General features: G+C 34.8%; 2 protein-coding genes across 5 annotated transcripts; both read left to right on the top strand.

Annotated features, from left to right (window-relative positions):
- Positions 1-630: 630 nt before the first annotated feature.
- Positions 631-7,353, top strand: LOC121974952 (pentatricopeptide repeat-containing protein At5g55840-like). 4 transcript variants are annotated; one of them, XM_042526251.1, is made up of 5 exons: positions 631-875; positions 1,336-4,686; positions 4,811-5,182; positions 6,349-6,530; positions 6,968-7,353. In XM_042526251.1, the coding sequence occupies exons 1-2, from the start codon at positions 719-721 to the stop codon at positions 4,587-4,589; spliced, it is 3,411 nt and encodes a 1,136-aa protein (XP_042382185.1). In that variant the 5' UTR covers positions 631-718; the 3' UTR covers positions 4,590-4,686; positions 4,811-5,182; positions 6,349-6,530; positions 6,968-7,353. The 4 variants fall into 4 exon arrangements, with proteins under 4 accessions (XP_042382185.1, XP_042382184.1, XP_042382182.1 ...); XM_042526250.1 differs by having other exon boundaries at positions 631-890; positions 7,064-7,353; XM_042526248.1 differs by having other exon boundaries at positions 631-890.
- Positions 7,354-10,994: 3,641 nt separating this feature from the next.
- On the top strand, positions 10,995-16,431 carry LOC121974951 (phosphatidylinositol/phosphatidylcholine transfer protein SFH1-like). The gene is made up of 11 exons (XM_042526247.1): positions 10,995-11,186; positions 11,305-11,333; positions 12,810-12,893; positions 12,968-13,021; positions 13,489-13,566; positions 14,617-14,670; positions 15,049-15,108; positions 15,199-15,294; positions 15,530-15,631; positions 15,727-15,807; positions 15,913-16,431. The coding sequence occupies exons 1-11, from the start codon at positions 11,132-11,134 to the stop codon at positions 16,231-16,233; spliced, it is 1,014 nt and encodes a 337-aa protein (XP_042382181.1). The 5' UTR covers positions 10,995-11,131; the 3' UTR covers positions 16,234-16,431.
- Positions 16,432-16,649: the final 218 nt, after the last annotated feature.

Below are 16,649 nucleotides of genomic sequence, written 5' to 3'. Positions count from 1 at the left end.
GAAGCTATTATGTAGTTGCTACAATCCTAAATCTTAAACCCTAAACTCTAATCTCGCTCTAAATACATTATAGCAGCTACTTAATAGCTTTTACAAGGTGTAAATCCAAACCGTAACTCCTAAACTCACTTTAAATACTTTATAGCAGGTATCAGATAACTTTACAACATATAGAAACTACTCGGTAGTTTTATAATGTATAGAAACTACTTCATAGCTTCTAAATAATATTAATTATTAGATTTAAGAGTATTTTTAAGGTAAAATCATAAGAAAAATGGCTATTTAATTTAATTTTTTTTTAAGAAAAAGGGGCATTCATCTAATGTTTCTCTTACAGGGTCATTTTAATTTTTACCTAATGTTTTTTAATGTACAATTATTATACTTCGTCAACATCCTCAACTTCTTGGGTAGTATACAAATTTTCTAGGATAATTCGTAATGTCAAAGTGAAAATTGAATTCTTTTTAAAATAATATTAGTCTATTTGGGTGCTTAGGGTACGTGTAATTATTTTGTAAGATATAATGATTTTTATTTGAAAAAAAAAGAAATATTTTAAATTTTAGTCACCACAATAAATCTATTACTAATTTTAGTCTACATTTATTGTTTTTTCCCCGCCGCTTCTCCACGGGCACTGCGTCGTCCTCCGTCTGGGCGGCAACCGCCGATCAATCCAAACTTACGGAGAAAGTCACATCCGCCGGAAAAAATGCCATGCTTATCTCCTCGACTCCGCGCAGCAGCTCTCCCCGCAGCCGCAAAAGCTGCTGCGGCCAAAAACATGTCTTTTCTCCTCCGCCGCCTCTCGAATTCCTCGGCTTGTTCGACCGCGCGATGGACTGATGCCAGCAACCCAATAAGATCGAGTAATTCCACCGCCTGTATGCCTCTACCATCCATCACATCGCTTAAAACATCTGAAAGATGTTTTTTTCCCTCTTTTATTACTTCTTTTGATTGGCTTTCTGTCTCTGTGCTTTCTTCCTCGTCCTATTGCTAGAGTATTTCTTATCGTATTGTAGTGGATCTCTTTTCTCATTTTTGTGGGATTTCTCCGTTTGCTGCAGTATTTGCCCACACATTGTCGCAGTCTCTTGATCTTTTACATTTCGCTGGCATTTTCCTTTTTCTTTTTAAAAAAAATTGTTTAGGGTTTGTCTTATTGTTTCTTCAGTTAAATTATTTTACAATCGTTAGTTTTAATCCTTTTTTTTTTTATTGATATGTAGCTGTGCGTGTTATATTTTCACTTGCATTAGAAGTATTTGTAATTATTCCTCTTAGACTGTTGTCTTCTGTGTCTAAATCTGATTATTTTTGCAATAGCTCGAGCTCTAGAGCATAGTATCTACACTATGCTCACCATTCACCGTTGGGAGTCCTTAAATCATATGAGTTACAAGTTAACCAAGCTTAGGAAGGTTCATGGCAAGTTAGCTCTGAAGTTCCTGAAGTGGGTCATACGGCAGCCTGAATTTGATGGACTAACACCATTCTATTGTATTACAATCCACATACTAGTTAGGGCACAGATGTATACTGCTGCCAAGTCAATAATCAAATATCTTTCCCATAGTGATATTACCAGTCATTCCCTTATAAATTCTCTTCTGCATATCCATCCTCGTTGTAACTCCAAGCCTTCAGTTTTTGATATTCTAATTAAGTACTATATTGAGGAAGGGATGCTCAAGCATGCTATGGAAACTTTCCGGCTGATCAGTTACCATGGATATTCAGCTTCTGTTTATACATGCAATGTTATGCTTTCAGCTCTTGCAAGAGAGGAAGGTTATTTTTCTGTCTTATTGTTTTTCAAGCATATGCTCACGGGAAGGAACTGCCCTGATGTGAGCTCATTTAATGTAGTGATTAATTCTCTTTGTGTAGCTGGGAAACTTGGAAAGGCTAATTACATTTACAATAAGATGGAAGAATTTGGAGTTTCACCAAATATAGTTACCTATAATACATTGCTTTATTGGTTGTGCAAGAAAGGGCGATTCAAGGCTGCTCTTAATGTATTGGATTGCATGGAACTGAAGGGCACCAAAGCAGATGTCTATACATATAATGTTATTATTAACAACTTGTGCAAAGAAAATAAGAGTGCTAGAGCTTATTTGCTATTGAAGCAGATGAGAAAGATGAAACTATCTCCAAGAGAAAGCACGTACAATACTCTTATCAGTGGGTTCTGTAAGGAAGGTAAAATTAGTGCTGCTAATCATATTTTGAAAGAGATGTTGAAGTTTAATCTTAAGCCAACTTCCATTACCTACAATGCTTTGATTAATGGGTATTGTCGAATTGGGAAAATGCATGATTCTTTAAGGATATTTAATGAAATGGAAACTACTGGAGTAACTCCCAATGAGGTAACCTATGGTGCTCTTCTCAATGGATATTGCAAGACTTCAGATCTTGATGCTGCATTAAATCTTGTTGGAAAAATGAGATCAAAAGGTATTGCTATGAACTGTGTGATATACACAATCTTGATTGATGGCCTTTGCAAAGAAGGCAAGGTCAATGAAGCTCTGCAGTTTCTTAATAGCATGGTCAGAGCTGGGGTTTCTCCTGATGTTGTTACTTATTCTGCACTAGTTAATGGTTTGTGCAAAGTAGGCAAGAAAGACCAAATTAAACAGATTCAGTCAAAGATGTACAAAACTGGTGTTCTTCCAAATCAAATATTTTATGGAACAGTCATACATCATTGTTGTTCCCGTGGAGATATTACAGAGGCAATGAAATTTTATGCGGATATGTATCACTTGGGCCAGGAAGCGAACCTAATCACTTGTAATTCATTGATTTCTGGTTTTTGCAAAATGGGGAAACTAAGAGATGCAGAGCTCTTTGTGCAACATATGAACAGAATGAACTTACGTCTTGACTGCACTAGTTTCAATCTTCTTATGAATGGTTACGGAAATAAGGGTAATGCTCTAGAAGCATTGTCTGTTCTCGATGAAATGGTTGTCCAGGGTCATCGACCTACACATCTTACTTATACAAATTTACTTAAAGGGTTGTACAAGGGAGGGAATTTACTTGAAGCAAAAAAGTTTTTTATTCAAATTCTTGATATACCCTTTGCTGTTGATAATCATACATACAACACATTACTTCTAGCAATATGCAAATTTGGAAACCTCCATGATGCTTTGGATTTATGCAACAAAATGATTAAGAGGAACATATTGCCTGATAGTTATACATATACAATTCTTCTTAGTGGCTTTTGTCAGAAGGGAAGGATTGTTCCTGCACTTACTGTATTTGAAAGCATGAGGAGTAAAGCATTTTGTTCTAGCTGTGTTGCTTACACATGTCTAATTCATGCATTAATAAAAGAAGGTCAACTAAGAACTGCTTCATACCTCTTTGATGAGATGCTGAATATAAAAGGTCTAGACACTGATATCATTGCTTTTAATACAATACTTGATGGTTATTCAAGAGCACGATTGATGCCACATGTGGATAAGTTGGTTCGTCTTATCAAGGAAAGGGGGTTGACTCCAAGCCTTGTGACTTATAACATTCTTATGCGGGGATATAGTAAGACAGGACAACTACTACAAGCATTTAGACTTTACAAAGAAGTGGTACAAAAGGGTTTCAGGCCAGATAGCTTAACATACCATTCACTTATTTTTGGGCTTTCTGAGTTTGATATGGTTGATCTCGGAGTAAAAGTTTTGGAAAAGATAATGTTGAAGGGTGTCACCCCAAATGATCTGACTTTTAATATGCTCATTACTAAGTACTGTGATAAAAGCCAGATGAATGATGCCTTCAAGCTTGTTGGTTGTATGAAAAAGTTACACATGTTGCCAAGTGCTGAGACCTATGATGCCATTGTAAGTGGATTAAACAGAAAAGGTTTTTTCCATGACTCTTACATGGTTTTGCATGAAATGATAGAAAAAGGAATTCGAATCAAACACACACATTATATTGCACTAATTAATGGAAAGTGCAGGACTGGTGATATTCAAGGGGCACTTAGACTGAGAGATGAGATGGAAGCCTTGAATCTAGTTCCTAGTGAAGTCACTGGAAGCACTATCATAAGGGGTCTTTGTAAGTGTGGAAAACTGGAAGAAGCAATACTTGTTTTCAAACACATGCTTCAGACTGGTTCATTGCCAACCATTGCAACATTCACCACACTTATGCATAGGTTATGCAAAGAAATGATGCTTGCTGATGCATTATGTTTGAAGGATGTTATGGAGAGCTATGGCATGAAGCTCGATATTATTTTGTATAATGTACTTATTACAGGATTGTGCAGCACAGGCCGTCTTTCTGCCGCTTGGAAACTCTATGAGGAGATTAAAGAGAAGGGCATCTGGCCTAATGTCACAACATATATTGTTCTCATTGATGCCTTGTCCAGGGAACATAAGCTTATTGAGGGAGACATACTTTTGAAAGATTTAGAAATCAGAGGCCTCATTTCTTCACAACTGAATCCCAAAAACGTACCTGAGGGATTCGTAAATGCTATGCGAAGACTAAATAGTTTAAGGCGATGTAGAAAAATGTTATCTTCAAAGGACACATGAAACTCCTTACTTCACGGTTCAATCTTCCTTTATCATTTTGAAAGAGCTCTGGTGATCATCACATCAATGATATGCTCCCGACAAGGATATTGAACAGGTTTGTGATTTTTGACCCTGGGAATTTGGATTGTCCTTTTACCATTTCTTTTTCTCACTGTGACCTTATTTTCCTATTGCTTACTGCTTAACATGAACAATACTGATTTTCCTTTCTCTTTCAGAATTAGGATTCTGTTAGTCCCTGTGGACTCATTGGACACTATTTCTCATCAATAGTCTGTTTTGATGCACCATCTGTTTATTTAAAGTATGTCCATCGGATTATTGTGCAGTATCCACTGCAATTGAAAATATGACTTGGATTGCTTTTCGCTATGTCATCCAAACTCAAGCAAGACTAACTGACATAGGTGTTGATCTAAGTATCTGATCGACCCAAATCTGGTTAAAGTTTTTTTATATGTGACCAATAGGAGGGTCAATTGTCAACTCAAAGTGGTAGTGTCAGAAGTGTTGGTGCCTGGCTTGGTTACCTTAAATATTTATTCCAAGCTCGCAGTTGGTTGTATCTTTTGGTGTGTTTTAAATGTGTGGTAAGCTTGATCTTGTGGTTCTCTTGCTTTGTAAATTTTTTATCAGTATCAGGTTTCTTTTGTCATGCAGTTTATTCCCTCTTAAGATTATAACAGTTCCCATAGAATACATGAGATGAACAGAATTATCCATACTTTAGGAAAGTTATAGTTGACATTTCTATGCGCAACATGAAAGCTCTGTATTTTCCATTCTTCTGATGGGAACCTGACATATTAGTTGATTAATTGACTATTTTTTGTTGTTAAATATTTGGATCATGAGAAATTTTTGGCAGCAAGTTTTTACAATTACTTGTCTTGGAATGATGGCTGATACGTAGAGGGATGTGGTCCTGTAAAAACATGAACGTTGGTATTCATTTGAAAGAATGCTGGAATTGTGGATAATTAGCAGAGTGAGAAACTCTAGCTATGTTTGAGCAAGTTCCTGTGCTATATAAACCTTAAATTTATTGCTCCACTCCACGATTTGCATTTGTTTGCATGTATAATTCATCTAAGAATGGATTCTGCTGATCTGGTCAAAGAAGATAATTTTATAATACATGATTATTTGGTGCTACAAGTAGTTTATACTTTATATTTTCATGGTAGACTTTTCTATTAGAATATACAAATAAAGGCATTAGATTGCAGCTGTTCAATGGTTTTCTGAAGTCTCATAGGGCAATATATGACTTACAGCTATATTTTGTTTTTATTAGTTATTCATAACCATGAACTAAGGGCATAATAAGAGAAGATGGCATGATGCTTAATCTACTATGCTCTAGTTGTACCCTCCGTTGTTTCTGTGGTCATAAACGAAGATGTGTTTTTATTTTATTTTATTTTTGTGTGTGTGTGTGTGTGTGTGTGTGTGTGTGCAACATTGGCTACTCGTTTGGCTAATTATCACTTAGGAAGTGATTGAGTATAATCTAGGTTAGGTATCAATCATTTGTCATTAGCAAAATTCAATTAATTTTAGTGGTCTTACTGCGTGAGGATTTAATTAGGTTTGCAGCAGAAAATTTCTCTTGTGACTTGTCTTTGTACCTAAACTTCTTTTCATTGGTTAAGATTATATGCAGTCAATTGCATGCTAAAAACAAAGTGATCTTCAAGTCATCTCTTAAGTCAGATGCGATAAAGCCCGTGGCTATTTTTGTGCAAATTCTCAGGAACGTATGAGGTTTGAGATTTCATTCATCCTGCCTAGAGAATGCCATTGAGGGACCTTTGGAACCTCAATTCAAAGATAGATTCAGGTGATGACAAATGAAGTCTGGTGAGCAACTCCAGTAGCTGACGCAACGAGTTGCAATGATTGTTAAAGAAGGCAACCTTGTTTCTGAAAAAAAAGGTTCCCCTTACCTGTCTGGAATTTTATTGAATGGTTTCATAGCATTATCTGTTTAATAAGAATATAGTGTACACTGGAAGTTTCTACTTGGCGTTCTGGTTTTTGATGGCTGAATAACACTTGAGATGGCTTCCGACCTTCACTAGTATATCTAGCACTATAAACTTTCAAGGATAAGCTATTAGTTAATACTCCCAGGAAATGTAAAAGAAGGATCCTAATAATTTAGAAATTTCAACTTAGCAACATTCCTATATAGTGAACCATGTGGCCGACCAACTACTTGATGAAACTTCATTCAAAAAGTCACCGACAGTTCCTCTTTTAAGCTTGAACTTTATTGGTACAATTTGTTGCATTGTTTAGTCTTAAATTGAACTACAACTCCAGCTTCTTAGACTTCTTAACTATCTCCTGTTCTTTGTTTACTTTTTCAGCATTTGAGAAGAGACAAAGCTGCTTTGTCCTATAAACTTGGGTGTATTCTTTTGGCAACTAGAATGTGACTCATTCGGCCCCTTCTCATGCTGCAGTTATGTGAGCACTCTCAGCTAAACACTCCGTGTGCATCTCAAGAACGGTCGAGCTGGGTCATGCTAAAATCTCTCACATGATGAAGCTGTTTGTTCGGACCGAAACATGGCAATCACATAGATGGCATTATCAACCAGCTGAATGTAGAGTTGAACAATTAAAAGGTGACTCTCCGTTGGCATCTGTTAAACGTTCAACGGAAAAAAAAAATTAAGGCTTTTACAATTTTGTATACGAAGTTTTGTCAATTATTTTGTAGCATAATTTTGTTATATGTGTTTGGTATATATTCCCCTTTAATAAAATTTTCCAAAATTGATAAAGTATTTCAAGGTGGATGATCAAGCTATGAAGTTGATGCCACCTTACAGAGCTTCAATCTGTTGGTCTAGGACACCACCATGGGTGCGGTGCAGGTTAAAGTATTCATCCCTAGGGATGCTCCATTGATATAATGGGACAAAGGACAAATTCTCATGGGATACATGTTTTTGAAAAAAAAAAAAAAATCTTTCTCATCCCTAGCTAACTTAAGAATCATCTCTAAGTTGATTTCATAATTTATTTTCTTTCATATCATCATGAATTATAGGGGCATCTGACATGAATATAATCATTTTTTATTATAAGATTAAAGTATAAAAAAAGAATAGTTAAGAGAAGGTTTGAATCTGGATGAATATTTTGTAAGTCAGAAATTACTCTAAATTTATCTGTAAGCGAACCAAGGAGAAGGTCATCTATATTCCAAGGTTTGCCACATGAGATGACATCCTGCACAAAGTGGAGTGATCCATGTGTCTCGGTCCTGGCTCAATTAATCCTGAAGGCGGTAGAAAACTTTTCACTTAGTATGCTCAAATAAATTCAAAAGTACAAGCGACTCCTCTTTCTCTCAACCGTCAACGTCTTAGATATTCTACGGTGCTTTATAATTAGGATTTTAATAGTGTTGAGGGGACCGCTAGAACTTTTTTTTAGCTAGCATTAGGTATTTAGCCTAACTAATCTGGTATTAATTGATCATCAAAATAAATCTGAAAGTATTTACAACGGGCATCCAACATCTCAGATTTGTCATCCCACAGGAGGAAAATACTTTACAGTATGCTATAACTGGGAATCAAATTATGGATGTTTAGGAGACGAGTAAATTAGGAGATACTTATAGTTGGCAGTCGATCAATCTAATATTCTTAGATCAATTAATTATTAAAAAAAATTCATCAATTGATTCATTGAAACTAACACTACTTAAATATTTGAAAAATTAATAAGACGTCCTACCACTTCGACTCATGAGCAAAATAAATAACAGCAAAATACATTGTGATTCTTTTTGATCTAGGGAGTCGGTGGTATATTGTGATCATAATCAATAAAAACCAAACAAAATCCTAACCTAGTGATCATGCGAAGGGTGCAGTAGCAACCCAACGCTACCCGAATTAACCAAGTCTTAAAAAACTAAAAAGGTGTCATAATCCAAAGCTGATGTGTAACGCACATGAGCTGAGTCAGACGGTCAACCAAACACTGAAATCATTCCAAAACAAACTCCAAATTCCAAGCGGCACTGCGGCACCGGTCCACTAAACAGTACGTGCTGATTAAACAAAGCCTTCCATGACGCGGATGGGTGTCCCTTTAGGCATCTGATCTGATTAATGGTCAAAGTAGACCAGCCAAAAAGGTTCCAACCGGGTTTTTTTTTTCTTTTTATAAAAATAATTTTTCTTCGTAATTTCAGAATTATATACAAATGCTCCACGTGGGGCATGCTTTTGTGTTGATGACGCCTCCGTTGCATGGAATATGTTCCTAATTAGCTAGCCATAGTACGACGCCATGCATGCATTCAAAACAAGTCTACGCTCTCTTTCTTTAAGGCATGAAACACGAGCCACTGAACGATTACATCTAATATAATGTTTCAATATTAAACACCATCAATATAATTTTTTATGTTAGCCCTTAGTAAATATGTTAATGATGGGTGTCTTAGGGCTTAGGATGCATGGGCTTCACGTGTGATCATGTAATTAAAGGGTGTCTCTTTAAACTAATTAAGTGCTATTCATTTCTATTTTAGTTACTAGCTAGTATTATAGTTGCTAGTGTTAAATATATTTAGAGTGTAATTATCAAATTGTTGTATATATTATCATTATCAGTAGCAAAGTAATTAGTGTAATTGCGATCACAGTATATTTATGTTTAAGGTTTATGCGTGAATTTATTATAAAATTCACTACCGAGACTCCTTTACCTCAATGATCTATTCTTGAATTGTCCAAACACATCAGAGGTTAAATAATATTATCTAAACTCGATGTCTTCTGAACATAATGATAAGTTAGTTTTATTGACTAATTCTGATAGTGATCGGTTCGATCCTATAAAAATTTTTTATTAGTCATCTGAATAAATCAAGAAGTATTTGTGATGGACGACTAAAAAGTCTAATATTTTTTTTAATTACTAGCCCTATTATCTAACTCGATGTCTTCTTAACATGGCTAACTAACAAGTGGATGATTTCTAAAAGTAAAATGAAATAGATTTTATTCAAAATCCAAACTAGTTTTTAAATTTAAATTTCAAGTAAGAATTATAAATAGGTTAAAATAATAACAATTATTTTCTCCACACAAATTTTCTACACAATTTTTTTTCCACACAAATTCTATAGAAGTGTTACTTTTCCACACAAATTCTACATAAGTTTTACTTTTCCACACAAATTTCCTTAGGTTTAATTTTTTTTTTCCAGTACAAAGAACAGTGTGCGATAATATAATTCTATCATGGTACCGACTTGACTTCGCCTGTATGTATAAAGAGTATTTTTGATAATATAAGGGGTGTTTGGTTGATGGGTTTGGGAATAAGAGAATGGAATGATAGTAAAAGATAGTGTTTGGATTATGAGTTTGAAAATCACATTTTGGGAATAATTACTAGATTTATGGGAATCAACCAAACTCATATAACTTAATGAGTTTCATTTCCATTCCTATTCTCATTCCACCCTACTATCAAACTCATACTCATAATCATTCCCATCATTTAACCAAACGCCCCCTAAAAATGATAACGCTTACTCTAGATGCCACTCCATAGCCCGTCCTAAGGTATATTGAAATAAGATAAATTATAGTACCGAGCAGTACAGGTAGAGCCAACCATTAGTTTACCCGAGTTGTAGCTCGGGGCCAACTAATGATTATACTAATTTACTTGTTTTCATCATTGATTTTGAATCCTCATATTAAAAGAAAGAGCTTCTAGACATCCATTTAAAGAGCATTTTTAGCTCAAACAGACTTCCGTTCTTAGTTCCACATTATCGAACAGACTCCTAGATGGAAGGAATTTATTCCTTAGAGAAATGAATTTCAAAATAATATAAATTTACCATCCAAGTACAAAATACATACAAATAAATTAGAATACACATCGATTTCTCATATGGGTAAAAACATATTTCCCTTGCAAGGAACTTCGCTAGAATCCTAATGTGACAAATCATTATCTGAATACCAACTATGTTCGCCCCGGGCTATTCAAATTGCATAAAAAGCACTTTCGAAGATAATTATATTCCTCTTAAATATCTTTAGTAATTCATCCTTAAATTATATAAATACAAGTAAATATTTATAAAGGACTATCAAGAGCGAAGGAGTTTTTCCTATAATAGAAAAAAATAATAATAATTTGAATTAGACTCATTAGGTGATCAATTTAATTATATGAAAATTCTTCAATGGCCAATAAATCAGGAAGTATATGGTGCCAGTCAATCCTAAAATCCATAAATCTAACATCTTTTAATTATACCTCATATATAGAAAAAAAATTTCTACAAATATATTATAATTAGAATCGAATTACAAATACTTAAATACCTTACCGCGACACTATCCGAGAAGCGTGCGCTTTCCTATAAAAGGAAGAACAGGAAGAAGAGAGGACGACGCTCCTTTTTCAAGTCTCTCTTTTCTGCACCAAACTCATCGGCAAGCCCTAAATCCCATCACCCCCAGCTCCTTTTCCCAATTACGATGGCGGTCACTTCCCAGGAGGCCATCCAGCAGCTGGCAGCTCTCATGGAGCAAGGTCATTGCTTTTCCTAACGATTCTGTGTCGATGTCTTCTTAACTATCATAGTTTTGTTTCATAGAGTTTGATTTTTTATATGTTCTTTTGTTTTTTTTTTCTGTTTGAATTGTTGCAGTGGATGAGCTGCTCAAGGTTACGTTTAAGGTATTAAGATTCTTCTAACTTTCGAAATCTGTTTTTTTTTTATTTTAAGGAAAAAAAAAGAATCCCTTTCGCGTCGTTGAATTTGATTCTTGGAACAGATATGGTCCTTTTGTGGATCTTGATATCTTATACGAATGGTTTCTCGAAACATGGCCCTCTGAGCTAATCAGCCATGTGAAAGCGGCGTTGTTATTAAAAATGGCGTGAATGTTTTTTTTTCCCTTCGGTTGTTTTTCTTTAGTGTAGTCTAAGATGAACATTCCGAGTGATGGCGCTTCATAATGACTGTAAATATTTTTATGAGAATAATGATGCCAGTGGTAGGATCTGAACCAAGAAGCTTTTTTAGGCATTTGCATCTGACGAAAACTTAGATTGTAATTTGTATTATGTTTCTCCGAAAGCATCAAGTCTAGAGTCTGAAGATGCTGGAAAAGATGGCTGTTTGTCTTGGTCATGTCATGAACATGCTTTTAGTGTTTAAGTTCTTTAAGACCCTGGCCAGTTTCATCCTTTTGTTGGCATATAAACTTATTCCAAAGCCAAATTGACTTCTTCAACTATACAAGAACAATGTCAAGAACTCTTTATGACAAGAGTCATTAGTATAGAAAAGGAGAAAATCTAATTGTCTTGTGTTTAATGATATAATGTATTAATTGTAAAAGGATGTGGAAGCATCAATCTAACTGTATAAGTAGGACCTTGTATGATGAAGAATAGCATGTAGTAAACATTTCTTTTTATATTTTTCTCCCATCCTCATACTTTGTTACAAAGTCTCTCCTACATTCTTGTTTCCTCATTCTACTTCCACCAAAATTCCAACACCTTTGCATATGAAGATCTTAACCTTACATACTAGTCAAGGTTTTTGATTCAAAACTTGCTCCTAAATAAGCATAACTTAGTTGATCATGAATTACCAATTGCAACTCATGTACTTCTTCATGATCTTATTACAGCCTTTTATGTTGTTTTTGACACCATTCTGGTTAATATTTACAAAGAATTTATCTAGAATATTGTATTTTCGTCAATGGACTTGTTGAACAAAGATGCTTAATATTTCACTGAGTGTTATATTCTAGCTAGCATGAAATTATCTGTTAGATGTGTCAACTTAGATTTTGCAATCATTTTATACACAATTATTAGCAGCAACACAAGCACTTAGCTTTCTGCTTCATCATCATGTGTTTTGTCCTATTGGTGGATTAGACTTATTGGATTCAGTGTTCATGGAATGTGTTGCTTCACTCCTAAGACTTTTACATGTACCCATGCTGGTAGGGCGAATTTGTATTTGTATTTTTTTTTGTAGACTTGTTCATCACATCTTACTTGGTTCTTTTTATTGGATTAAAATGACTATTCAAATAAAAAAGAAGTGGAAATGCACTTCCACTAGGAGCATGAGATTCATGAATTTTTTACCAGGATGATTGATTTATTGATGGAGAGTTTCATATGTAGAATATGCACCAGGGATACCCAACGGCGACACTCGTGCGCTTTCTTAAGGCTAGAGAATGGAGTGTTTCCAAAGCACATAAGATGGTTTGTCCATGTTTTCTTTTGCATTACTTTTTTTTCTGTATGCAATAAAAATAATAACAATTCTCCTGTAACAGCTGATGGATTGCTTAAATTGGAGGATACAAAATCATATTGATGACATCTTGTGTGTGAGTCACTGTTTCTGAAATGGATATTTTAAATTTCATTTCTTTGTTAAGCTGTTTTTTTGGCAAAACTATAACCAATTTGTAAGGCATTATAGAATGTATATACAAAGAAATATTCTTGACTATCTTTGGTATTTGCTTTTTCCTATTGTTGGTTACCATTTTCTTGTAAGTTGGACCGCAACCTTAAATGTTGAACTATCCACAATCAACTAGTTGGATAGAAACAAACTTTTCCTCGAATAAATTCAGAATTTGGTCGATCACAATATAATTTAGGATATTTCAAATACAATAATATGTCTATGTATGCACAATTTTAGAACACAAACTTATATAAGAGGACTTGAATGCCTAGTGCCCGTTCTTTGTGTCACTAAGGTAGCATAAACATGTACTTATCACTTGATGCATAGCTTTACCAACACTAAGATGATTTGATCTAACTCAGGCTTTTCTGAGCACAGACGCCTATAATTCCAGCAGATTTGTACAGAGGGATTCGAGATTCACAGCTTGTAGGATTGTCAGGCTACACGAAAGAGGTATTGCCAAATTGAATCTAGAACAACCTTCCTATCCTGTTATAGCGCTGCAACACCACATGCTTTCGGTTAAACATCTTTAACTAATAGCTTCTTTATTTCTGCAAAAATAATACACTTTCTATGGCAAAAAATATCCCATTTTGTAATCAATAGTCATTTATCATAGCTTGTGGATCTTTTTTTTTTTTTAATTTTATTTTTTATTGTCTTTGTTTAATTATCTTGTTATTCAGCACAATCATATTCCCAAACTTGGTGTGGATATTGTGCTCCAGCATATCATGAAGATGATTAAGGAAACTTGTAACATGAAGAGCAGCTTAAAGTAGATGAAACATTATCTGTTTATGAAAAAGAAAAGCAGCAAAAAGTATATTTATGGTTTAGATTTTAAGAACTATGCCAAATTGAAATTTCAGAATAGATTGGGGTTTGAAGCAAATGCTAAGTGCCAAGCTGTGACAATTTACAACATATTTCTTTAGAACTCGCCTGTTTTTCTTTGTTGATTAATTTTTTCTGGAGATCTCTGGTCATTTGCATCCACATCCATCCCTTCTTGCTTTCTTATATTGAAATATATATTGTTGAACTTTTCACTAGCATGTCAAAAATATATTTATTGTTCTATAAAAACTAACACATGACCTTTATGCATATGTTCTGACTTATATTGACAAATGGGGTTGTTTAAGTTCATTGATGACTTATAATGATTGAGTTATCAGCAAGCACTAGATCCCAGTTTCTTGGATTTGAATGCATGGATTTATCCAAGAGCCTTCTTTCTTGATTCTAATGGAATCTTTGTATATATTCTCACAGTTATCTTGCATAGCATAGATGAATTAGAACATCTTCCTACTTGAGCATAATTAAAAGCAATGCATTGAAATGTTCTCACCTGGTAAAAATTAGTTTGGTTTACTTGTTTGTAGTTGAGAAATGCCTGGAGGACATTATATTCGGCTCTATATCTCTCTTTTTTTGTGATTTATATCAGAAAAATATAATTAAATAGCTTATTTCAAGTAACATCTACTACAGGGCCTTCCTGTTTTTGCACTTGGTGTTGGACTCAGCACATTTGACAAAGCATCGGTATGGTTGTCATGTTCCTGTATTCAATTAACGTTCTTATTAAACAAATAATTTGATGTCTCATTTCTTATGGTATGTCCTTGCCAATCTCTTGTGACCTTGGTATCTTTCTTTACTATTTATTGTCTCAGTATTTAGAAGGATAAATTCATTTAAGAAATGACAAGAAAAAGCTCACTTTAAATTATTTCTCAAGAACCAAATATTACACGAGCTACTTCTCTTTGATTAGACATCATGTTAGGATGCTAGCTTCATTTTGATGCCAACAAACAAACTGATTATATTTGATTAAATTTTGCACAAGAGGACTTTCAGAAAGTTGTTTGCTTATCATAGTCCTTTTGCATTATATCTAAGTCTACATCTTCATATCAGGTAAATTATTACGTGCAGTCACACATTCAAATTAATGAATACAGGGATCGGGTAATATTGGTAAGTAGCAGTTCTTAACAAATTACATGCTTCTTGCATGTACATCATTTTAATTTTCATTTTCATTTTCATTTTGGGTTTCTTTGTTAGCCTGCGGCAACTAAAAAGTATGGCCGGCATATCGGAAAGTGTGTGAAAGTTCTAGATATGACTGGTCTGAGGCTTTCAGCACTAAGCCATCTCAAGGTACAATTCTTTAAATGATATTGACGTTCATTCCTGTTGAAGGATTAAAAATTTTGGTGCTTCACATCTTCAAGGCATTAAGTACAGATATGACCACAACTTTTCTCAGCAAACTAAATTCATATCTTGTTGCATTTAGATGTTGTTCCCATGTCCTACTGTGCTTTGTTAGAATTACATGTACATGTCTTTGCAATATTTCAATTTTCTCATTATAGCTTTGATCTTGGTTCAGATATTGACGATGATCTCTACTATCGATGACCTAAATTATCCAGAGAAGACACAAACTTACTATGTAGTTAATTCGCCATATGTGTTCACAGCTTGCTGGAAGGTGCATATATTTTTTAATTTTAGCAAATTTTTATTTTCTGAGTGATATTTGTCTAAGATGAGATGGTGCTTTCTTTTGATCCGATGCTTGCTTAGGTTGTGAAGCCTCTCCTGCAAGAGCGAACCAGAAAAAAGGTACAAGTACTCCATGGTTGTGGCAAAGATGAGTTGTTGAAGGTGAGGGGTTTCAGTTGCTGTGTAACAAGAGAAAAATTCTGCAATTTATCGGATACTTGTTTACAAACTCCTCGCGATATTCTCTGATTCACATGCTATCTGCAGATTATGGACTATGCTTCTCTTCCTCATTTCTGTAAAAGTGAAAGAAATGGCAGCTCCTCTCGAGTCTCTTCTGCTGGAGCTGGTGACTGCTACTCCTTGGACCATCCCTTCCACCAACAGCTATACAGCTACATCAAGAACAATGCACCGAACCAGGGGTATGCCTTACTACCAAAGCAAGGTTCCTTGCATGTAGATGTACCCACAGGAGACACAGAGGGAACAAAGATCACCGGGATGATGCAGTCCAAGCTCCATTTGATTGGAGATGACAGCAAGCTTGCTTCCTCGTTGAGTGTTCTTCACGTCGATGTTGTGTAAAGATGCAACCGGTTGAAGAAGCTTTCTCAAGCAGCACAAAGATGTTCAGTGATTTTAACTAAGGTTATCTATATTAATTAACAAGTTCTTCAATCTCTTATCTTGTGGAAAAGGAACGTGAATGTACCAAACCATGTAGCTTTATGTTCTATTTAAGGAGGAATGCGAAGAAGCATCAAAGTACCAGTGTTTAGCATTTGATTCCTGATTTGAGAATATTATTTATCTAGCTGATAGAAGTTTTTCCTCCAATACGTGTCGGAAACACATGTAAGAAACACATGTAAGAAGAAGAATAGGGAGAAAATAAGAAATAATATGAGAGCGATAAAATCTATTGTTCATTGATATTTGTCTTAAGGATAATACTGTTGGATCGTGAAACGTCGATAGAGGGGGGGGGGGGGGGGGGGGAA

This window comes from Zingiber officinale, chromosome 4B, assembly GCF_018446385.1.
Source record: "Zingiber officinale cultivar Zhangliang chromosome 4B, Zo_v1.1, whole genome shotgun sequence".
Classification (NCBI taxonomy): domain Eukaryota; kingdom Viridiplantae; phylum Streptophyta; class Magnoliopsida; order Zingiberales; family Zingiberaceae; genus Zingiber; species Zingiber officinale.
The sequence above is the reverse complement of the archived record's forward strand: the minus strand, read 5'-3'. Positions and strand labels throughout refer to the sequence as shown.